The sequence below is a fragment of the Dicentrarchus labrax genome, unplaced genomic scaffold, assembly GCF_905237075.1.
Source record: "Dicentrarchus labrax unplaced genomic scaffold, dlabrax2021, whole genome shotgun sequence".
NCBI lineage: Eukaryota > Metazoa > Chordata > Actinopteri > Moronidae > Dicentrarchus > Dicentrarchus labrax.
The window spans coordinates 11,754,341-11,779,350 of record NW_026136719.1 but is presented as its reverse complement, the minus strand read 5'-3'; the positions used below and the strand labels follow the sequence as shown (position 1 = coordinate 11,779,350).

General features: G+C 39.0%; 1 protein-coding gene across 1 annotated transcript; it reads right to left on the bottom strand.

Annotated features, from left to right (window-relative positions):
- Positions 1 to 188: 188 nt before the first annotated feature.
- ly75 (lymphocyte antigen 75) lies at positions 189 to 24,868 on the bottom strand. The gene is made up of 35 exons (XM_051378617.1): positions 24,577 to 24,868; positions 22,753 to 23,124; positions 21,038 to 21,211; positions 20,544 to 20,705; positions 18,964 to 19,083; positions 18,101 to 18,241; positions 17,176 to 17,379; positions 16,677 to 16,837; positions 16,307 to 16,414; positions 15,608 to 15,696; positions 15,290 to 15,459; positions 14,565 to 14,764; positions 13,477 to 13,619; positions 12,929 to 13,007; positions 12,567 to 12,638; positions 11,775 to 11,898; positions 11,497 to 11,532; positions 11,209 to 11,378; positions 9,931 to 9,998; positions 9,751 to 9,827; positions 8,924 to 9,060; positions 8,459 to 8,567; positions 8,092 to 8,252; positions 7,226 to 7,355; positions 6,633 to 6,853; positions 6,373 to 6,535; positions 5,661 to 5,825; positions 5,425 to 5,547; positions 4,836 to 5,021; positions 4,500 to 4,723; positions 4,140 to 4,347; positions 3,773 to 3,931; positions 3,560 to 3,676; positions 2,466 to 2,648; positions 189 to 2,006 (listed from the first exon to the last, which is right to left on the bottom strand). The coding sequence occupies exons 1-35, from the start codon at positions 24,677 to 24,679 to the stop codon at positions 1,831 to 1,833; spliced, it is 5,235 nt and encodes a 1,744-aa protein (XP_051234577.1). The 5' UTR covers positions 24,680 to 24,868; the 3' UTR covers positions 189 to 1,830.
- Positions 24,869 to 25,010: the final 142 nt, after the last annotated feature.

Genomic DNA, 25,010 nt, shown 5'->3' with positions numbered 1-25,010 from the left:
TGAGTCTTATCTACTAGTAGGCTTATATATTGGTTTATTATAAGAGGTGCATCTTGTTAGAATCAAAATCTAAGCAGCTCTTGTGATTTGACAATGACTTACTGCAGGAAGATTACTTTCAAGCGAGTTGTTTGGAGACAATATCTCGAAAGTATGAGCCCATGGAGCGAGTCACATCACAATTCAAATTCACAATGAAGACAGAAAATTTTATTGGAAGGATACTGTACCTGATATGAGCTGACAGATCTCATTAAGAGCGGTGGTAAAGTTAAAAAAAAACAACACATTAACATTTGGTTTACCCTTGATATGAATGGGTTAACAAGCCATACCGAGGCAGTTCCACAAACTGAAAGGAAAGCTCAGGCTTTTTGACATTCAAACGACTCAGAGCATCTTTGGTTCATTCTTAGTTTAAAAAAGAAAAACATCACATATTTACAAAGCATTCAAAACGAACACCAGTGCAATTTGAACGTCTTTAAAAACTCTTCAACCCTCATTGTGCTTAAACATAGGAACTGTAGCTCCACAACGTATTAAAGTGCGTTCTTGCTCAGTAGTTAAGTGCATAGGAAAGTCTGATCTACGTAAACAGACAAACAATACAGACGTGTCTGATTCTTTTTGTGGCTAAGACAGTGTCCTACACTTTTAAAACTAATCAGCAGGACTAAAATTTAAGATTTTCCTCTTTGATTTACATATTGACAACTTAAACACATTAACTTGACTTATTAATAGGTATTAATAAGTCGAAAGAATCAGTAAATACACTGAAAATGACCCAATCCAGTGACTTAAAAAAAACTCCCATCTCTTTCAAAATCATGATGTTAAAAGGCACAGTCAGACATTCATTTCTTTTTGTTTAAAGGCTCAGTCCAAATAAAAATACAAATGTATTTTCTTCACCAGAGTGTGATCTCTCAATCCAGATAACTTTAATGTGATTTGCTGGGGTACAGAGATTTTAGCTGCAAGCTAAAAAAGGCCAATTAAGTGGAGCTCAAAACCAAATCCAACCCACAGCCAATTTAAAGAGCTCAACAGCAAAGTTTCTCGTAAAATATGATTGAAACGTTTACAGTCTTTAGTGTCTTCCTTTTGCTTGTGGACAGTTATGGGGCATACTTCAGTAAAAACTACTTCTCAAATGATTCACAGTGAGATCTTGGCAGTATTGTGAGTGTTTGAAGGAGAAACTATCTGGATATATAGCACTCCAAGTCAAAGAAAAACTAGTTTGACTGGATTTTTAGATGAACTGGCCCTTTAAATGTACTGATTGATGACAATGTGGATTTTGAAGTTGAAAAATACAACTGGAATATGTTGATAAACTGACTAATGGTAAATACAGCATAAAACAATAAATGTTTTGTGTCTGATAGTTTGAAGTCACAATACATCAGTGCAATTTAACCCCTGTTATAAGGCTGAATGGGAGTGTTATATCAGGTTGCATATTTCTTTAAATCACATCTTTTTACAATATCAAAAACCCAAAAACAGAACTCTAACATCCCACTAATGTCAATGATCAACATGTACCACAAAGCATCAGCCCAAGTATTTACATTAGGTATAACACAGGTCTCACAATCTAAAGTAGCCCAAATTTTGGCGAATATTCACAATTTGCCAACAATATTTACAGTTTAAAACATAATTCTAGAAAGTTTGAAGGCTTGAGTGGGATAAATAAATAATTTAAAAAAAGGGGAAGGCTTTTTAGTAAGAGCAATTGTGCTCCTGGTGAAAAGTACTAAAATGCACACAAGGCAGGCACATCAATACTCCCTGAGGCTGACCACTTAAGCAAGCTCAGTCAGCTTCCGTTATAATACTGGTGGTGTCTGATTCATCAAAGGTCCTCTTGTAGCGGACGGTAGAAGAGAAGTGGGCTCTTTTCTTCTTATAGACAACAAAGCCGATGGTTAAGAGGAGAGCGATGAGGACCACGATGAAGAAACCGAGTGCAACGGGGGCGCCTGCAGACTCTGAGAAGCAAAGGTGAAGTTAGTCATCAGTTTTTGTGTTCCAAGTAAACAAGATAGAAACAAAAAGAAACAAATCTACCAACCAGCACCTCTAAAGCTCACTAATTAACACGTAATATATCTTGTTTGTTTAATCCATACAAAAACTGAAGTGCAATAATGACAACTAGCTGTTTTATAGGCGGTTATGTGCCAGGTTGTTTCTTGGCCGGAACCAGCAACTTCCTAGAGTCTCCACTGTTTGCCTGGCAGCTTTTTACCTACAGACAGTGCCAAGAGGCTAGTTGTTTCCACCTGTTTCCATACTTTGTGCTAAGCTAACCTTCTAATGCCTCCAGATACACATTTACCGTACATATATGAGCGGTATCCATCTTCTCATCTAACTCTCGTCAACAACGCGAATAAGCATATTTCCCAAAATGTCGAATTTTCCTTTAATGAAGTTGTGACACTCACTTGCTTCCGATTTGCAGACAACACGACTGCGGCTGTCCTTGCAGTTGACGAGCTTCCAGATTCCTTTATCTCCTGCCATAATGACGGCACACTGGGGATCTGACTTCTTCCCAGTAACAAAGTCCTCAGACTTCCAGTTAGAGTAAGCCAGAGTCGAGCCATCCTGCCAGGATACAGGCTTACCTGTAGAAGAGGAAGAACGAGGACATAATGAGAAGGGAAAGGAAGGAGGACTATCATCACTCTCACAACACAAATCATGTCACAAATAATGTGTTTCTGTATGATGTTGAGAGTTAATATCGGACTCAAATCAACAACATAAACAATTAGTAAAATAAGATTAAAATAATCAACACAATCAAAGAGATTTGTTTTATATTATTTTATTTTTTGCCACTTGGGGAAGCAAAACAAGCTATAAACACAAACCTGACATATTATTAAAGGTGATATGTTGTCTGCCAATTTACATATCCAGCAACATTAGGATTTGTTTGAAGTCATATTTCTGTCAGTTTAAAAATCTTAAATCCAATATTCTAGCTCCGTTTTGGTCTCTACCAGCTGCTGAGGGCGATATCTGGCTCCTTAGCTGCTAAAGGTTTGACTGTTTTCACCAGCTTGTCGCTAACTTTGCTCTATTCTTGTCTGCGTTTTGGTGTTGGGTAAGTAGTGTATAGTATGTTTACCAGAGCTGGCTGTTGTGGCTGAATGCTGATGCTGAGACAGTAAAATTATGAGCTGTAATCACCCCACAAAGAAATGAGCTGAAAGACACTAAAATGCTCCGTAGAGCTGAGGGGGACTGCAGTGTTGGGTGGTAATTCTCTGTGGGTTTGTCACTATTAGTGCTTCCTTTCACATTACACAACTGGACTTGAACCAGCTATCGCTCCTAAATTAATTAATTGAAGTGATTTAATACTAATACTTACTCAAAACAATTAGTTAAATCCCATTGAATAATGTTTTCTGTTGCTGTAACATATATTCATAATAGAAATAGTTAAAAACTGCAGATTGGACCTGTAATGTTATCTAAATCCTCCTTGGTTTACTGTCTTGCTTATGCTTTAAATTATGGGGTTTACCTTGAGTATCCAGAACCACGTCAAGCCAAACACGACTGGTGATGAGAGGGGAATCATACATGTACTTTGACACAAAGTCGTTCTCCTCTGAGGTTTTTATGGTCAGCAGTTGAGCATCTGTCAGCAGCAGAAAAAAAAAAAAACAATTGGTGGACTACAGTTGCTTCAGATGAATACTAATTATAACCCTTCATACACCAAAAAACAACTCACTCATGTTCAGACAGACGCCCCTGGCCTGCTCCATGCTGTACACACTGTAGTTGGAGAAGCTCATGTCAGCGTAACAGTGATTCTCATGCTGCACCCACTTGGCCATACCGTTGCTCTGAGGGCAGTGATTGGTCTCTGGGGCAACCGGCTGTATGGCTCCTGATTCATAATAACACAGAGACATGAGGTGGACAGTCAGTGCCATCCAGCACAAATGAAGTCACAGTTTCATGCATAATTTTAAACAAAGGTACAACTTTGCCATAATGTATGAAAAGATTGAGTGGTGCTCATTTTCTTTTTAGTCATTTCCCTTTTTCAACATGATGAAAGAGGAACAATGTCAAAAAACACACATCAGACTTACTCTGGGAACTGGTGGTGATAGTGGTGGTGTAGCAGATGGCACCTTCTGCCACCATATTGCAGCTGGTCCTCACCCAGTCTCCAGCAGGGTTTACAAAAACACAGCTGGCCCCTTGTTTATCTGAGCTGGAGCTCTGCTGTGTGTCAGAGATGTTGGCTTTGTAGTCAAATTCCGTTCCATCAGACCACTCATAGACTGAGCCACTAACCTGCATGGCGAGAGAGAGAGAGAGATAGAGACATGTCATGTTAACCCATCTTGTTTGCAGAAGAAGTGAAATTATGAGCAAAGAATTCTGAGGCATTGTCATGTGAGAGAAATGCAAATTTAGCACATATTTTGGTGAAGCGAAATACTTACATCCTGGTTTGACAGGCCAATCCAGAGCGGGAAGCCATCCGTCTTGGAAATGAGCCTCACGTGGGCACTGTGCTGGATGTCGTGGACACTTGCCAGGTGGCCTCCACGCTGATTGCACTCTTTCAGAGCCTGGTACCAATTCAACTTTTGGGTTACTACCTCATAAGATAAGTTGCCGTAACGTTGAAAATCCTTGGATGACAGGTTGTACTCCTGTTTTGGTTCTTGGGAAGGAAGGATTAAAAAATATGTAAGAGGATGAAATATTTTCAGTGACGATAACACTAGAGGTGGACAGAGAAATATACATTTTGATGTAAAGTGTGAGACACCAACCATTGTCCAGTTTGCACGTCACAATAGTCTTTTGTTTGAACTCTGCAAACACGTTTCGGTTTGAGATGAGAATCCAGTTGCCGTCAGTGGTGAGACCAGCCATGAAAGGTTCTTCTACATCGGGTCTGCCTCTTGCCCAGTTGGAATATTGGACATTTGTGCCATCATACCACTTCATCTTGTCATCTACAGCAGACAAAAATTACTATTAATATAATGGCATAATGACATAAATACACACTCACTAGTACATCTTTTTTCACAAGCCTAAAAACACCGTGTAAGTAACACATGGCTGCTACTACACTACACAGTCCTCAGACCTTCATCAGACATATACATATATAGTGTATGTTAACACTGCCCCCAGAGAAGCCCACCAATCAAAGAGCTTGAGGGGCACATCCCAGCATACAGATTAAGTTCAATGAGCTCTTTGATAGTACCGGTGATATCTAGAAGGCATGTAAGAACTTGTATCCGATCCATATCGGCCAACACCCTTGAGTTTAGGTATCACGATGTGTATTAGCAGACAAATGCGTTCTACTGCAAAATAGACATTTGCGGTTAAGCAATAAATACAAACCGTTGTTATCTTTGAACAGCCCCAGCCACACAAACTGGACCAAGTTTTGAAATGGTACGAGCTGCTGCTTGACAAACTCATTCTCCTCTGGATTTCGGATGGTAAGGATGTCTGCATCTGCATCTGAAATATAAAGGCATCATTATTAGCAACTTTAACAACATCAGTCTGTTATAGAAAGTCTCATAAGAAAACCAAAACACAACAACATGTGCCCAATGTCGTTAAATTCTTACGTAGTTTTTTGCAGGTTTGGTGAATCTGTCCTTGGTCAAACTGCTCCCATCTGGAGGCGACCAGCTGGAAGGAGTAGCAGTTGTTCTTGAAGGGGATCCAGTTTGGACCATTGATCTTATGGGGGCACTTTACTGCAACGTCCTCTGGTGTGGTGATGATCTCTTCTGTAATACATATGTTTGTATTTTTAAGTAGATGGTTTAAAAAATATTGGTATTTGTAAGAGTGATGCATGTCAACAGAGATGGAAGAGATTTTAGAGGAGATCAAATCTGTAAAGATTTCGAACCACAAGACTAAATAAAAAGATGTTATATTATTATTATAATATTATATAGATATTCTGATAATTAAATTACAGCCGATAAATTATTGGTCCATAATAATAGTTATTTATTGTGAGTTACTTATACTTAATGTTTGATAGACTTCACGTTCTATGAAAGCCACTGTATGTTTGTGAATTTTTTGGATGAATTTTACTAGAAACAAGACCTTTTCTACACCATCTTGCTGTACAAATGCACCGACCAGAAAAAGAAGATCTGTTATAAAATGTACAACTGTTCCTGAGAGAATTTACAAAGAGTTCCTCAAGTTTTCCTGTCTAGAAAAAATGTTTCATACACCTGTAATTCCACCACTAGCAGGGATTAGCTATGAGGAGGTACAACAGGCATTTCTGTTTATCTTCTCCATATCCACACTTACTGTGTGGTTTGTGACAGATAGCGCCTCCAAGCTCTTCTTCACACTGGGTGGCTTTCCAGAAGCCATCGGTGTCCAGGTAGACACACGACCCACTGGTGAGATCAGAAGACCAACGACTGAATACGGTGTGACTGTGGTCGGTCCAGCGGTAGTGGGTCCCACCCTGAACACAAGACAAAACACAAAAGAAACATTTAAAAAAATAATTTTGTAAAAAATAGTGGATTCAAATAAAGACTGCCATTCTCTGGTACACTTACGTCTTCGCTAAAGAGGCCGATCCACATGGGCATGCGTGCACGGCTCACATGCACAGTGAGGGTGGATTGCAGAAGGGTATCGGCCACACTTGCCAGGTACATGCCGTTACTCTGGCACTGCTCTAAGGCCCCAAACCAGGTGAGGTTTTTGACGAGCAGCAGGATGGTGTGGTTGTTGACTACAAAGGGCTCTGTGGGGACGTGGGGCTCCTCGACTTTATCTGAAATGAGTAAGCCTTGTGTTTAAAGAACATAGGGTCATGGCAGGTTTTGCCAGAGAGAAAAGTATTTATTTTCAAGTATTTATACTTCATGCCTTTTATTAGAGAAATTACAGCAGAGAGATGGGAACGTCATGCTATTAAGGTCCCTGCTAGATTTGAACCATGATTGGTCAACACCTTAACCCCTATCCATGCATCTTTTACTGCCCTTTCAAATGTATTTTCAACAGTTAACATGCATCAAAGCCTATACTTAATAACATTATTCAGAATAAATAAAGAACTTTAGCATGCCAGATTAAGTAACTTGATTAAGTGACTTCTTGCTGGATAATAAAGCATGATTAGATGCTGGAAGCAGTGATTTACCTGCATAGTGCTGGCAAACCGACAGATGTTGAGGCTCTGTGCAGGAAGAATAGTCCCAGGTACCCAGCATGTCGGAGTTGGGGCTATTGATCATAAACACACAGAAATCCATACTGTCTGGATCCAATGTCTATCAAAAAAAGAACAAAGAAAAATTACTATCAAATGTGGTTAAGTCTATTTTCCTGTCAAATGTGTTCCCTTTTAGTAAGCTACCACAGGCCAATGCTAACAGTAAAGAACACATTGTTTCTATCTACAGTCTATGGCTGTAATGCAGACTGTATAAAGATGAAGCATGGTAAAGCACAACTCATCTCATGCCCTGAGTCCGAGGTTTGCATTAAAAAGAGTACTCCAGCACTTTAGCATTGCACTAACAGTTTTAGAAAAAAAAAGATCTAAACAAAAGCAGCTGAACAAGAGAGAACGTCTTTTTCATTCCACACATTCCTCTTCCTTGTTAAAACCTCCCACCCTTATTACCCACAATGCAACTTGGCTGCTGACAGTTCAGAGATTCAGGTGTGTTCGTGCTAGTAGTGGCTAATGAAGCCTCAAGCTGCAAGCCTCAAGCAGATATGAGGAGTTGGGCTACAAAGGTTAGGTCAGCTCACTTCTTTCAAACTCCACATCTCCAGAAACCTGTAGCAATTTATCAGGCAGATGACACACTGATCCCTCTAGAGCCACTAAATGCTTTTATACAAAGTTTTTTAACATATTCAATTCTAAATTCAGTTATCTTCATATAGAGCAGGTCTAGACCATATTCCTTATAATATGCTGTCCCCAAGACTGGACTTTGATGTGTAAGATCATCGGAGTTCCCAGTTAGTACAGAAGTGAAGAAAAGGGGAACTTACATTGACTTTTATAGCCCTCTGCATGCCCAGAAGCAGGGGGTTAAAATTGAGGTAGTTAATTGGGGACTGGTCCATCCACTCTGGAACACTACGTCTTATTTTCAGACCGAGCCATATCCTTTCAATGTTTCTCATGTCCGGCAAAAGGGTGGTGATGAAGTCTAAAACAAACAAACAAACAAACAAACAAACAAACACACAAACACACACAAACACACACACACACACACACACACACACACACACACACACACACACACAGTGTAAAGCATTTTTTTGCGTTAAATAGAGCATGCGTTTTGACTCCAATGTTAACCATGCCTGTCTTGTTCATTAAACACAGAACTAGAACAATAGTGGCCCTCACCTTGCTCCACCTGATCTGATACAGAGACCAGGGTTCCCCTCACCGACTGGCAGTCCTCATTGGCGTAATTGAATGACACAGGCTTCATGCTCTTCATCAGTGTGTAGCACTTAAAAAAAGATAACCGTATCATAATCATGATACATATAATATAATTCAATGTTACTGTGCTATAGTGCTATATGTAAATTATTATTTTATGTTGAATAAAAGGTTTCCCTTGTAAGAGAGAGAAAGTATCTCAGCAGACTTCCTTCTGAAATTAAGGTTAAATAAAACATACACAGATGTACAGTGGGTAGGTGCCAAGCAAACATATTTTGAATGTCGTTAGCTCTAATCTCTCTTTGTTCTTTAACCTAAAGAAATTCTGTCTTATGTGAGTGTAAGGTTGCAAGTACTGTAAAAGACCATAAGAACAGGAGCTGTTTTAAAGAGTCATGCAGTATCTAAAATGTATCATACCTTATTTCTGAAGGACAGAGAGCCATTTCCACAGGACAGACCACGGGGATCAGGCTCCAGAGGGTTTACCTCCACTGACGTGATGTTGTGTCTCTCACAAACAAAGGGCAACCGCTGCTGGCAACTGCGCTCATACTCTGCAAGCAAACATAGCAGCAAATGTGTTGATTAACAAAAGAGAGTATAATGTGCATCAGATTAGTCAGATTGGTCAGATTAGTTTATTAGTTAGTTCTGCCTTAGTGTTTTGTGCTGCCCTGGACAATTTTCCAAAACATTTACACATTTGCTAGCTTCTCTGGTTGTAGTTATTTTGGCATGTAAGTAGTTTCAATCAAATGCCTTGTAAAGTTGACAAAGAGGCGGTTTTTAAATGCAGTTGGGAAAAATACAGCTTTAAAGCCCCCGAAACCTTGGTTTATAATTATTTTTCTCTAGCATAGTCAACACTAAACTGAAAAATCTAAGTTTAAGTTTGAAAAAGCATCCTTGTCTATCTCTGTTAGGACTTTAACACTACAAAAACAAGAGCAAACAAAACCCACGTCTGTCAATAGATTTTTATAAAAATACTGATGTCCCTAAACTCTGATGCTCAGTTGGAAAATCTTTTTCCAACTGAGCATCACCCACTTCAAACCAGTGGAAAGAGCAAGAGCAAAAACACAAATACACATTTCTCTCCGATAACATTTCTTATTTTAGGGTCTTTATTCACATTTTATTCTACGGATTACATATATACGGATTCTTCTATCAAATAACATGTTGAATTAAAAATATCCTTAATCATACACAGCTGCATAACAACTCTGACATTCACTCACCTGGAAATAAGCTTTCAAGACTGATGGAGGTGCATCTGCCCAGGAAAAATGAATGATAATAGTACATCTGGGTGTACCTAGAACATAGATTATTTCAGTCAACCTCAGCATCACATTTTATGCAGGTACAGTGTGTGTGTGTGTGTGTGTGTGTGTGTGTGTGTGACTGTACTGGCTTACGTCATGGGGAATATCCGCCCGGGCTCTCTCATATTGATCCACCAGTTTTGCTTGGGAGAACTTGATATCTGTTCAAAACATGCAAGCCTTAGTACCAAATAATAAAACAATCCTGTAATCAACTTTATTACCTCTTGTCTCATACAGACTTTCTAAAGTGGATAAATGGGAGGGAAATCCAGGCACATATATTCAAATATCAGAAAGCCTTTATTGTAGTTCTAAAGCTGTGACAACCTACAGAGGTCGAAGAATCTTGTTTTTTTTAATGATTTAGCAACTACAATAATTTAATATTTAATATTCTATTTCCTCCCTCATTAATATTTTTTGAAGTGGCTGTATTGCCTTCCTCTTTATCCTGTTTTTTTCCCTTATTAACCAAGAGCACCCTACACATCATTTATTTTTGGATGCCTATACGGAGCCTCCTGTCATCCCTCTTTCCAAAAAAAAAGACCTTGTGAGGCAGTAATCATTAGGATACCCTTCACGTCAGCAAGGAACAACATACAATAAAAGAAAATAAAATCCCTTTTAAGTGAAAAACATGCAATTGTTTAATTAAATTGTGATTTTTTCATGTGCGTTTTAATGCTTGGCTATACTAGATGTATGTGTAAGAAACATATTTGGGAGCTCTCACAAGAGACGGATAAAACACAAAAGAATAAAAACAGAATAATAAAAACTGATGCAGCAGAGAATGAGATGGCCTGTATTTCAGACAAATACATTTGATGGTGAGTTTTAATGAACTGTGAAGTAACTGTGCCGCTAAGATGTTATTACATTGATGTTTTTATTTTGTTAGTGGTCGGAGGCATAATGTTCTTCTACTGAATTTTGACTGCTTCCAGCTGTATTTTCATGAAAAACTCTATGACCAGTTTCCATGACCTGTTTGCTAAACCCCCGCCCACAAACAGCAACTGTCAAATAATAGCTTAGCAACTGTAATGGGGCGTGGCAAGTGTGTCAAGCATTGGATTTCTACACATGTTGTAGGCTAAAACTGACTCTAATAAGAACTATACTCTGTATCTGAAGAGCTTAGTGAGTCGAAGGTGGTCTCTTTTATTATCCTTTACAAAACAACAAAAAAAACCAGTGGAAAGATGGAAGGAATGGAAGAAACAGCGTGTTTATCTGCTCGAAAAAATAAGCTGCATACAGTGGCATGTCCGACTAACCAGTTTAGCCTCAGGCTTTAAGCACAATATCATGTAGCTGTCAAGTACACATTTAAAACTGTACTTGAAAGAAGTCACAACTTACATCTTTGAGGTACCGCTGGATCTGTCCGGCAGCAGTTAAGCTAAGTGGTGCAGCCAGTTTGCTGTCATTCACATTGCAAAAGAGCTCTGCCTCTTCAAAAGTCAGCTCAGGCTCATTAACAAACCAAAACTCTGCTCCATCTATGAAGATTGATGTCTCATGGTGCCCACCTGAAAAGCACAACAAACTGCTCTAAAATCATGACACATTTTAGACAGTGACAACATACATATTATCTGACCAAATTACAGACTCAGAAGATAAATTAGACTTAGATTTCATCATTACCGGGATTGTACCAGGCTGGGTTCTTCGGTGTCTTTCCTGTGGAAACATCAACAAAGAATTGGTTAGAAGCAGAATATTACCAAAAGCACACAAATAACAACATCATGTTGCCTTCCAGTAGATTTATTTACATATAAGCCTACAGGTTTATTAAATCACATGTGGATAAATCTCTCTCTTACCAATATGAAATGTACATTTTTAACAAGGCGACTAATTTGTCTCGTTGAGAGATATTAGCTCCTCCCAAACAAAAAAACAACAACAAAACAACTTACCACGGGGAATTTGGCAGACCCACTCTAGCCTGGCATCACAGTGAAATGGTGTGGCAAAGAAAGGTGTGGGTGGTGAGTCATGGTGCAGAAAAAGTAACAGGTGTTTCAAGCTGCTCTTCATTGTCTAATGAGGACACAGATAGTTTGCACAAATATTACCATCAAAGAAATACATACATAAAAAAAGAAGTTTCATTGCAGATCATGTGGCTCAACGCAATTCAGTGATAGTTTGTCACACAACACAATCACTAACTGAGACAAACTAAATGAGAGCAAAGGTCAGAGTCTGGACGGCAAGATAAAAAAAGTACTTCTTAAATGGAGGCCAACAGCAAGGAGTCAAATAAACCAAGACAGAATATCATTAAGGCCAATTTGGTGTATGTCAGGTGACCGTGTCCTCATGGTGTGAAAAAACAAAGAGGACCCACTGTTCTGACCGGCTGTCTTTTTCGGGATTTAGTTTCAAGACAGCCTGTAGGACACGAAATCACTGAGTCAACTGAGACAGATTGTAGCTGCAGCTCTTCTCATGACTCCCACAAACAGCTTGAGCAAATGGCCATGATTCACAGGTCAAGCTGTACAGTATGGATAACCAGATATCACTACACTAAATTAAACTAAATGTTGAAAAACATGCATAAAGATAAGATAAAATAAGATACTATTTTTTTTTTTTTTGCAAGTCAAGTCATGTGACTTTTAAAAACTGGCATGAAAATGCATAATAATTGAAGACTATTTCTCATTTAAAGTCATTTATTAGTCTAAATCTACCCAGCCCACCTTGAATGCCGTGCAGTCCCGACTGTATTCATCGTCCTCATGGAAATCTTCGTGTAGAACATCCATAGATACCTGTTATGGAGACATTGAATAAACTTACTCATAAATAAATGCAATAATAAGCGAAATAATTGAAATTAAAAAGTCCTTTAATCCTGCACAGATATGATGCACTTTGATTTGTTTCATGAATTTTAAGAAGTCACTGTCTTAAAATAAACATACCACCATCATCAATATGTTAACTGATGAAAGAATTTTTCTTGTAAAGTTCTGAATGGTTGCATACCAAAAATTACTTATATACACTATGTCTTCTCGCAGTGTATTAGGGAGAGGTTTAGGGTCAGGCTTATACTCACAGGGCGGCCACTGCTCCACTGCCAGGAGCGATCGGCTGGGTTTCTCCTGTTCAGGCCAACCCAGAAGTACCGATTATCACTGTAACAAGAACAGCAGAGCAAACCATGTCATTCGTGAAGTAAAAAAAAAAATCCTCACAAATCAAATTTTAAAAAGAAATGTTGGCATTTCCTTCTTCAAAAGTTTAAACTCAACTCAACTGTGTCATTCAGGAGATGGCATGTGTTTATTTAAACTTTCAAAGTGAAGTGCTGAATGTTTATGTGAACAATGAGAGGACCCTGAATTCTGAGGTATGCGCCCATGGCGACAAACCAACATGTTTAGCATTCATCGCTCTGTTAAGTGACAGAATGGTATTACATGAATGGTAATGGCAGTCTGATGGGGAATGATTATAACCCACACTCGTATGCATGAAATGTGTCTAAAGAGTAAAGCAGCAATCAGTTTTGATTTACTCAAAGCAGAAAATTACAAAATAAACAATGACAAATAAATGAATGCTTGTAAAGGAATACAGTACTTGTCTGCATGTTTGAATTACCTGATGGTTTCTCTCATGATGCTGTGCAGGGCCCTCATCTCACCAATATTTGTGAAGCTGGGCAGGTTAGCTCCCAGGTCCTGACAGAACCTCTCAGCTTCCTCCCAGGAGCGCTTCCTGCTCAGCCTTTCCTCATGAAACACCTGACATGACGAAAGAACAATTTATAACAGCTACTAAAGTAAAGTAACACACTGGGTTGTAAAGAAAGCCAACTGTCATCTGATCATCATTTAGAAGAGGAAGTGACAAATCTGTACAATAAGACAACCATGAAATACACAAGACTGACCATTGTTTTGATTGGCCCAATGCAGAAGAAACTAGAGCATAAATATTTTATTTAAATTGTTATTTGATCCCAGTGATGAGATTTTGGAAATGTTAATAGATTTTTGCTTCTCTACTAAATATTACTTCCTTCCTCCTATTTTTCTGTTCCTATGATCCATTGCCTAGGTTGGGTTTGTGTTTAAGTGACAAGTGATATTTTCATAAAGTAAATACCATTCTGCCAATAATTAAACGAGTTCTTGACCAATTTAGCAGTGTACTTTTATAACAATGACGTACTCACAAAAGGACCGTTTGTTAACAAAAAGGATAAAAATAAAAGCAGCAGAACCAGAGATGCATGATTTACTCCATACATACATTTTTCCTTCTCGAAAACCTGGTGACCCACAATGCAACTCAACTGAAGCCACAAAAGACTATATATGACTATATGTTTCCCCACATATGCAGCAATACTCCCAAGACCTGTGAACAGACTTTGATGTGTAAAATCAATGCAGCCACATCCATTACCACCTTTGCTAAAAAAACCATGGTTCCTAATGGTGGAATATTCTACGCAACTACAGGTGTTCAAAGACAGTCTCACACACACACAGTCTCTCACACACACACACACACACACACACAGTCTCTCACACTCACACACACACACACACACACAGTCTCTCACACTCACACACACACACACACACACAGTCTCACACAGTCTCACACACACACACACACACACACACACACACACACACACACACACACACACACACACACACACACACACACACACAAACCTTGTAGCAGTATGTGATGTTTTGTTTGGACACCCATCCATCAGGACAGGGTATGCTGGGGTTCGGCTCTGGTTCTGCGGGTGGAAGCGAACCAAGGTCTGTTCTACAAATGGTGCCAGCCTTAAAAAAGGTGCAGTTCTTCACTTCCCAACTGCCCAGGGGTTTTGCGGTGGAAATCACTGCACAACCTCCATCCCGTTCTGAAAAACATATGTACATGAAACACAAAGAAGTTAAATATGAATTGCTAATATAGTTGTTTTTTGAGCAAATAAATTAAATAGATAGAAGGCTGACTTTGACTTTCTAGATGAGAAAAAAGCAGTTTTTTAAATTTATTTTTTAGCTCATTAAATATGAAAATGTGGGAATGTTGACATGGTATTCTGCATTGTACCAGCATTATTTTTATGACAAGGATATTCTTTTAATTACCAAAATGACAGAAAAGATGAGAGTCTAATCAACCGACACATACTGTATATTACATATTAATATTCTTGTAACTAGCAGTATCAATATCAGCATGATGCTATTGTCCTGCAAACGAAACAGTGAATGGTAAAAGGTTGTGTTTTTTTTATGCATTATTAATTTAGCAAATCTGAACCTTCACACTAGAAGAAACCACCATGTTCTGAAAAGGTCCAGAATTCAATGCTGCACATTATAATGCTATACTCTGTTAGTAAGTCTGTTGTGACATGGTGCATTTTTTTACTCACTTGGTTCATGCCAGCCCCAGTTGGTGTATGTAACCACACCCGGGGACCCATCCTGGCTCACCCACTGGTATTCCCCTGTGTTCTTAATGTCCTGCAGCCCTATCCAAAAATACTGAGGCTCCTTGGTGATCTGCTCTCCTAGTAGACGGCTGATAAAGGCCTGCTCAAACCTGGAACAAAAGAGTCAAATGTAAGTTATATAATCTGCCTAACACTTAAAAGAAAAGAGATCTCCTACTGATATGGCACCATAAAGCATTCATGTGTGAGAGAAATGATGAGTCGGTGTGTATTTCTGGTCAAGCAGCAGACTCCTACCTGTTTCTTATAGTGATGTTACAGCGATCTTTGAAGGGTACTTGTTTGATGTTCACTTGATAACAGGAGTTGCCGTGTCTCTTCCAACCCTGGGGAATTGACAGCAGTAAGACTTAAACAACATTCAGTAATAATAATAATAATAATAATAATACACCTTATTTATCCAGCACCTTTCAAAACACAGTAACAAAGTGCTTTACAATAAAAATAAAGAGCACATTTAAAACCGTAATTCATAAAAGCCATAAAAAAAGCCATATTCAAATAGCTATTGCATTGACACAATGGAATATTTTCCATTCTGGCAATAGCTGCTACTGCAGCTACAGATCTGACTTCAGTGCCTTTATCACTCAAAAGCTGGCCAAATGCCAGCTGACCTTGATAGCATGCAATCTACATAAAATACACACTTGCATGGCAACTCCATTCATTTTTATGACTTCATGATTGTTACTGACGTATGCATGCAGGTCATAGACAAGATACCCATGTGCGGAAGGACACAGCACTTGCAAACATAGATAAATGAATATATAAAGAAATACAAAAAAAAAATGTATCTCAGCATTTAGGCTTGTAATGTACACACTGTTACATGACATGATGAGCTGATACAGTCAGTTGCTGAGAGTAAGAAAATGCTAATACAGCATGCTTCCCTTTGGGAAATCACATCATCTAAACAATACTCACATCCGAAAGGACACATCCGGGCTGTGTCACCAATTCCTTGACCTTTCCTTTCTTCTGACACAAAAAAGGCAGCAGCAGTGTGCACTTTCCAACCTGCCAACCATGAGACTGTGGAGAATGGACACAGATTTGATTTTGCAGGCCTCATAAAAACAAACGTGTACAGCAGATCATAAGAGGACAAAAACACAACCTTGGCAGTACTCATACTCCTCACACAGCCCCACTCCCCTCCCAAAAATAAGACTGAAAACAGTGGGAGGGGTTACAGGATACAGGAAGATGCATGAACTCACACCCACACACACCCACACACACACACACAAACACACAAACACACACACACACACACACACACACACACACACACCTCTCCAGAGTAGAAGACACAGCTGGTATCCTGAGTGGGCTGGACTGGTTGGTTTTGGTCCCAGTAGGTAAAGGTGACAGGTGCCTGGTCAATCCACTTGAAGACAGTGGGGTTCATGCCGGAACCAATCAGACCGATCCACACATCGCTAACGTTCCCATCTGATGGACCATTACACACATGTGAACATCGTGATTTTATGGAAATGTTTCAAATCAAACTCAAACAGTCACGGCAGAAGACCGGTGAGAAAACATTTTGAATTTAATCCTCCTTTCCAACTTGTTTAGAAAGTGGAAAAAAACAAGGCAGCATAGTGTAAATCAACTAGTTTCGTGAAATCCACAAACTTATGTGATCACTATATCTCTGCCTTAAACCAAGACCTTTAAAACAAATATAAAACTTGCAGATATTTCACTTATTCAAAGAAAAGTAACTACTTCAGGACTAATTACGAAGTAAAATAATCTAAGAAACCTGAAAGTGAGAGATTTACCTGCATGGAAATTAGTGCTGATCATCTCTTTGCTGTCGATGGAGTGGAGGCTGGCCAGAAAGCCTCCTCCTCCTCCCTCTGTGTTGTTACAGTGAAACTGGGCATCTGTAAAGTTCTGACGTCTGTCCTTCACTAACTTGTAACACCAGCCGTTCCATGGGACCCAACCATTTGCACACACTGTTTCTTTATATACAAAAGGCTCTGTAGAGAGGGAGCAGGACAAAGAGAGGCCATGTGGAGAAGTCAGGTCAATTTTATCTACATATCCTAAAATCACAGATTTGACACAAAGGGCTTTATAATCTTTTCAACAGGGAAAACGGGAGAAACAGAAGAGCAACAGAGGAGGGACAATAGCTGCCATTTATACAAACTGGGGAAAGCTCCGAATATGCTGGTTGCCAACCGCCATTAAAAACCAAAATGAAGAAACAGCTAAACTGAGTCTGTGAATGTGTCAGCATCAATTTGAGCCACACTACTGTGAGTGTGGGGTCATGTCACTTCATCCAACAATGGAGTCAAACACTTTGGTCATGGTGGATGTATTGACAAAGCTATGAGCTGCTAACCAACCTTCTAGATTAGTAGCATTGTTTTTAATACAGACATTTTGATGTCTCATATTTTGATTTACAAATAAAACACCTGCAAAATAAATAACATTCCCATTGGCTTCAACTGTAATTTGTGTTTGTACTAAGTAGCAAATGCTAACCTGGAAAACTAAGACAGTGAACATGGTTAACATTACACCTGCTACGCATCAGCATATTAGCTTTGTCATTGTGAGAATGTTAGCATAGCATTATACATTAGCATTTTGCAGCCTCACATAGCCGCCAATATGGCTATAGACTCTATGATTCAGAAGAAATAGGGTTAGGGTTAGTGCAGAAAGTGAATGCAGCAGCTAACCCACCTGTTGTTGCGGTGCGAGAGGCATTGACACTCTTCTTGCAGATGTATGGCAGCCGATTGCCACACGACTCAGATTCATAGTTGTGTTTGGAGTTCAGAACTCCACAGTCTGACTCAGTAATAATGGAGGTGGATGGCATTCCTGTCAAACACATTCCCACACACAATAAATTAATATAAAATCACATACTGACTGTGACAGCAGAGCACAGTGGCATTTACCTGTGGGAAACTTTCTAGGTTTTTAGCTTATCATTCGTGTTTCACACAGAGAGGTGCTATAAAATAAATGTTTTATGTTGCAGTAACAGGTCAACATAGTGCTGTTAGTAGCAACACTGACATGTTGTAAATTATGATAACCACAAAGAGCTTGTATCAGTAGAAGGCCAGATGGATGCAGTATCCTTAATGTTCACGCTGCAGTGTAAGAAAAAAAACAGAAGAAAAATATTACAATAGCTAGAAGGTTTTATAAAGCCTTCTATTCAGTACTATTAATGGGTTATTCAGCAATGTTAACAATCCCAATGCTACACTGTGTCCAAAAACCAGGCACAATGAGCTTCTTTTCAACACTGGCCCTATTGTGTCTCTGACTGACACCAAGTCTCAGTTTATAGAAGGGCTGCGACAACAGCAGATCACAACAGGATGCAGGTTTTGTTGTGCTAGGACGTAAGGTATTATAGGCAACAGAAACTGGTACACTGAGGTTATGGGCAGGCTATGCATAAGTTGGTAAATTTATGTACATCTTTTTTATTAGAACAGTGACGCTAAATGTGTTTATATGTCATTTATACAGATACTCTCAGAAATGGGGCAACGATTAGAAAGTAACACATATCATATAATCATCACCTGTTTCCCAGCGCAGGAAGGAGAGAGGGGAGCCATCTGACCATTGCCAGCCCTGAGAAATGTCTAACTGGTGCAGGCCGATCCACATCCTCTCAGGCATTCTGTCGAGGCCGTCCAAAACTGCACAATGCAACATCACAGCACACGGGATCACAAGTAATGCATACATTTGGAAAAGAAAACGATAAGTCTAAGAGAGTATGAATCATCAAGTGTGGGAACAACATAATAAAACACAAACACATGGATGCCCAATAAAAATGACTAAGAAGGAGAGAGAGGAGAAGAGTGGGAAAAACATAGACAGTAAAGCCCTAACAGGAACATAAAACTTTGAAGAATCACAAGTGTGTCCTAGTGCAATCCACTGCAGTGCAATGCAACTTGTGATGTGGTTTTCAACAGGTTGACAGCTACAGTGCCACAAACACAAAGATACCGTTGCACCAGCTGCAAACAGCATTCAACTTAAGAACAAGAGATATTTCGGGTGCTAGCTATGTGATATCCTCAAGAAATGACAGGTTATAATCAGATAAACAAACACAATTTTAAAGTGCTTATGATCCACAAACCCAGACAGAGACAGAGAAAATGGATCCTTGAGCCAACAAGACTGTTTACAGTTTACTTTTTAAAAATGTCTAGTGCTGACTGCACTCCAGTTGTATTTATGGTCATTTTAGTTTATAATAATTGATTGCATTCTGGTTTCTAATGCTTTTATTTGTCTATTTAACACACTTAATTGCATCTGTGTTTGAGATGTCCTATATAAATAATGCTGCCTTGCCATTTTCGAAATAGTGGAAAACAAGTTAGAAGACCAACATAATGAACAAGATTTTAACAAAGAAGAAACAAAATAACAAAACAGGTAAAAAAAACAAACTGGTCTGTCTCAACATCCAGACTTGGAGCAAGAAGTCCAGTTTTACCAACACACATGCAACAGTCCGTGTTTAGACTAATTATTTTGAGAACAACCTATGTGGGGTTATTCTGAGATCTAAGTAATAATTAGGGCATGCCACCACTCATGCAAATAGATTCTTTCTCATTCTTACTCAGTTTTTAACTTGTTTTCTTTTCACATAAAGAACAATAACTAGAAACAACCAAGTAATAAACCAACAATTATGATAAAACAATAATTTGTAATTTTTCATTTGAACAAAAGTCTTAAATCATGTGCTTAAATCGTGAGTGGTGCATGGGCATGAATAAAATAGATATTCCTCTTTCTGTTCTGCTTCTTTAAACAGCCCTTAAAATGAAACTATGTCGTATGTGTAGTTCTTAGGCAGTATGACTATCATTTCCAGCCTTTGAGACACTCAGGCCAGTTGATATGTCTAGACGTTGTTTATTATTGCAGTTTTTATCAATATAAATGATTATATTAACTATATTATATTAATATTAATGTGTGTGTTAGGAAGCATTCCTCTCACATCAGAGCATTTAATTGTGTTGATGCTGAATCCAACATGTCAAGTTGATGACTTTTTGTCAGCTTGTAGGTGGAAAAGAAACAAGAACAGCTGAAGGAGCAGTAATAAATAGTAAATCAGTCTTACAGGTTTTGGAGTGGAGATCGTCGGGCCCAGACACACTCAGCAGATCAGCTCCTTGACTACGACATGAATCCAAAGCTTCCTGCCAGGTCACGGCGGCACTGGAAACAAATTCGTAGCAGGACTCCCCTTCCGGCCCGGCAAACAGAGTCTGGCAACCCTCCTCTGCAAAGTCAAAGGGACAGTGTGAGAATCTATGTGCGTCATTTAGGTTTTACTAATGCCAGATGTAACATTATTCATTACAGAGAAAAACAGATTAAAAAGAGAAAATAGTTTTAGCGCATATCAGCTTCTAATTAGGTCATAATAATATTGTGATTGTGTCCTGGAAACATCCAGCCATGTAACGGAGAGGGAGAGAAATGTAGAATCTCTTACAGAACTGTCAATGTTTTTTAAAACGGGCAGTTGCATGTCTCCGCAGTCAAAATCTCGATGAGTAAAAGAAAGTAAAAAAATCATTAAACTTATGATAAAATAAAAGCACAACATGCCAGGTGTTAGACAGTATCCCTTCTTTCTTTCTTGGTCATAGTCCGATGAGGTGGCACACCAGGACAGTCCAGGGAGATCTGCATCTGGGAGGCAACCATGATACCAGCTGCCGTTGTATTTGAAGGGGAACTCACAGGGAGTGCCGGCAGAGTTCCCATCTGTGGTGTGGACAACTGCACAGAGAGGAGGGTCGAGAAAAGAGCAAAGTCAAAGACCAACAAGCGTCTGGTATCTTTGTCAACTCAAAACTTGTCAGCACAGTGATTTGTTTGCATACACCAAACCACTTCTTTTTCTCAAGATACACAAACACACCTAGCAGATAATGTCACTAAAATGAGACCAGAATGAACTGAGGCGAGAGGAAAATCTTTGGAGGAATTGTTGGACAGACATTTGTTTCTGGACGACAAAACCACAAAGACAGAAGACCTTTAGTTAGTTTAATCTTACATTTTTGCTAATGGAAATGGAAACACTGTATGTAACACTGAACTGAAGTTTCTACATACTGCATGCACCTCACCCAATACTTACATCAGATCCTGTGTGTTGGTAAAAAAAAAAGCAATAACTATGAACAAGAGGGAATTGTATAGTGAAGAAGTAACAAATGAGTGAAATCTTGTGCAAGCAAATCTAATAACAGAGGCTATGACAGGGAGTTTGTTGTTTCAAAGACAGAAAGAGACAGAAAGAGAAACAAAATACCATGTAGCAGATTTAATTCAGACAGAAAATCTAGCATTTAAAATAGCTGAAATATCCTCTCCATTTATGTTCAAATAAAGTTTATTTATATAGCCCAGTATCACAAATCACAATTTGCCTCATACTCTGTACAACACCCTCTGTTCTTAAGAGGAATGATTAGGAAAAAAACTTTTAACAGGGATCTAAACTTTTTGAGACTTGTGGGGATTTTTTAGATATAGACATCAGCTTTCATATTTCCCTTAATGCTACTTTATGTCTTAAAAGCGATAACAAATACTTTCTCCATTGATTCTTAAGGATAATTTTGAGTGTAATATACATACATTTATTGTGAATTCTTAACATTTCTACACATTTTTATCAAGTGTTCGATAAAAATGTGGGACAGCAGAGCCATGCAGGGAACAGTGTCGGTGAAACAAAAGTGAAAGCCAGCCTTAATGTTGCGGTGTACCATGCGGACCCACTGCATGACTGTATGTGCACAATCAAATAATCCCCCAAAAACTCAGTTCAAAAAACTCAACGGCAGTTTTGAAGATAGATAATCTCGTAGTATTTTGTTTTGTATGTTTCAAAAGGATGTCCTATTCCTTAACCTGGAATTTGGTACACCATGTTGTTACCTATCATCATAAAAGAGTAATAACTGATAGGAATGAAGATAACCCACACTGTTTGTAATGTACGAGAACCTGTTTGGTGAAGTGACACAAGAGGAGGTAGCACCTACATATGAAAAGGCGTGAAGTATCAGACGTTGGAGTAAATTTACATTCACTTCAGGAAGTCGATTCTCTGACACAATTTGTTACACAAATGGGTTACACTCAACACAAACTGAATACTACTTTCATTTCCTGACTGCTAATTTCCTCAAGCATTATTCAGTCCTCAGAGGTCCATAATAGACAGCTTGAAGCACTTTCTGCAGTGCTCAGATCTACAGCATGTAAGCATTCTCCCTCTCAGATAAGATAAAGAAAACCACACTAACCGTGGTATGGCTTCTGGCAGATGTTGTCCTGGGATCCTCCTCTTAGCCAAGTATCAGAAGCTTCCCGTTTGGCTGCAACTTTGCCGTCGCTGACCGCCAGGACCATTTGGTAAATAGTGTAAACAGCCCCATCCTGGCAACGCCACGACAGAGGGTTGTTGGAGCCACAGTCAATCAGGGTCAGCGTCTTGTTGGGGATGACCAACGCCATGCATAAGGAAGTGGCTACATGGAAGAGCCGGTGACCCGAACCCCATTTCCACAGCTGGGACTTGCTGTCTGGATTACAGGTGGTGAGACCCAAGTTTGCCGAATCCTTTATCCCCAGGCACTCCTTTGTGCTCGAATGCTGGATGGTGAAAGCATCCTCATCTGGGGTGAAAACAGTGGAGGAAAATGACTAAGATACACTAAACTCATGATTTCATAAATTTCATTTTGATTGAAGACAAAAATTATGACTGAAAGAGATTCCTTTGTTTCTCAGATAAAAATATACAAAATATATTTTCTCTCATATTTTCTTTATCAAATTATAGAATCCTTTTTCATTTCTGAGGTAGAGTATAAACTGTGCAAACCATGCATATTTACTTTTCTTTGTAAAAGTGAAACTGAAGTCTTTGGGCCTCAATACCACACATATATATCCATCCATCTATCTATCTATCTTTACTTTCTTACTATATACAGTATTAGGGCTGCACAATTAATCTAAATATTATCAAAACTGCAAAATTAGTGCAATATGCAAATAGCAAAAGCTGCATTATTTTTTTTATAAATGTTAAATGTGTTACAAAGCAGCATTATAATGAAGTACAGTTGTGCTGCAGAGATGCCCTGTTCTACAAATCTTGTTCTCCAGATGTAACAAAACAGACCCCAGCAAATGTTACATCATCATGATTTTAAGTTGTTGTTTTCTTTCTGTGAAAATGAAAATAAAAATGAAACCCACTATTCGTAGTATCTGTCAAAATAATCACAATGTATGACAATATCCCGCAGCCCCATAAAAGTATGCACACACTTGATGGTTATTTTATAAAGGCTGCCGCCGTATTTAATATAAAGACTAAAAATAAGGTACTGAAACATTTATATCTTAGAAAATAAATTTCATTAAAAATATATACTGCACAGTTACAAAACATATAAATAACCTGGCTGAATAGTTATAGGAGGTAAAATATGAAACAAACAAAAGAAAATCTGCTGGCATACACACACACACACACACACACACACACACACACACACAGTCCCTACGCACACAGGCTTTGGGAAATGGAAAACAATATCATATTACAGCTTCACTCTGCTGTACTGCAGTCATCCAGGCTTTTGTTACACACTACTACATAGCATAAACAGTGGCCAGCCTACATAACATGGGAGCTACAAGTTACAGATGTAAACGCATGACATAAAGAGCTGCTGGGGGTGGGGGGGTGGGGCAATTTGTTAGACCTGTCATAATATGGTGTGTGTGTGTGTGTGTGTGTGTGTGTGCGTGTGTTTGGTATCTCACCCACAGGGCAGGGTGTGAGGAAGGGGGGAGACAATGTCAAACTACTTTATATGTTAAATCTCAGTTTGTATCATCTGCCTCAACTTGTGTGTTGATCTAGCAGGTTGGCAGCTATTGTCCTTCGGAGTCATGTCGCGCTTCTTGTTGGACGAAGTTATTATTCAACAGAGGCGAGTGTGGATGTCAGAAACGGCTTAGTCATGGCTGTAAATGTGAGAAGTGAGAAATGAGAGAGAGATAGAAGCGAAAATAAAGTTTTCGGGGCCGCTTTTTGAGCTAGGTTTACTCACCGAAACCTTGGACGTTAGCCGGTGAACAAGTCCCCAAGAAAACTGTTGACTCCAACAGAGTCAACAAACAAAGGCAAAGTGTCGCTCCGGATAATTTCAGCATGGTCACGGAAGAGTCTTTTTTGTCGGGTTCATAAAGAATCTTCCCCCCGGGAGTGATCGGCTGCGGATATATAGGCCGATCGATAACTTGACCCCAAAACGAAAGTAACCAGATAACTAATCTAACGCAGTTCTCTCTCAACTGTCAGCTGTGTTATCCAGAGTCCCGCTCCGACGACACTCTTCAAGCCAGCGCTAGCAACGGTGGCGGCGGAGACTTCCGGTTTAATTTACAAAATAAAGTTCACAAACTGGTAACGAAAATTATGATAATGATAAAATAATGGCATGATGAAAAGTTATTCTGCATAAACAAATAAAACATTTTACTT

Bases quoted from the DNA above. Each gene is read 5' to 3' on its own strand.
- ly75 (XM_051378617.1), bottom strand. From the start codon at position 24,679: ATGCTGAAATTATCCGGAGCGACACTTTGCCTTTGTTTGTTGACTCTG. The intron at 17,380-18,100 runs GTGGGTTAGCTG...CCCTCTCTACAG, and splicing joins CTCTCGCACCGCAACAACAG to AGCCTTTTGTATATAAAGAA. The intron at 9,061-9,750 runs GTGAGTGAATGT...GTTTGCTTGCAG, and splicing joins TCTTGAAAGCTTATTTCCAG to AGTATGAGCGCAGTTGCCAG.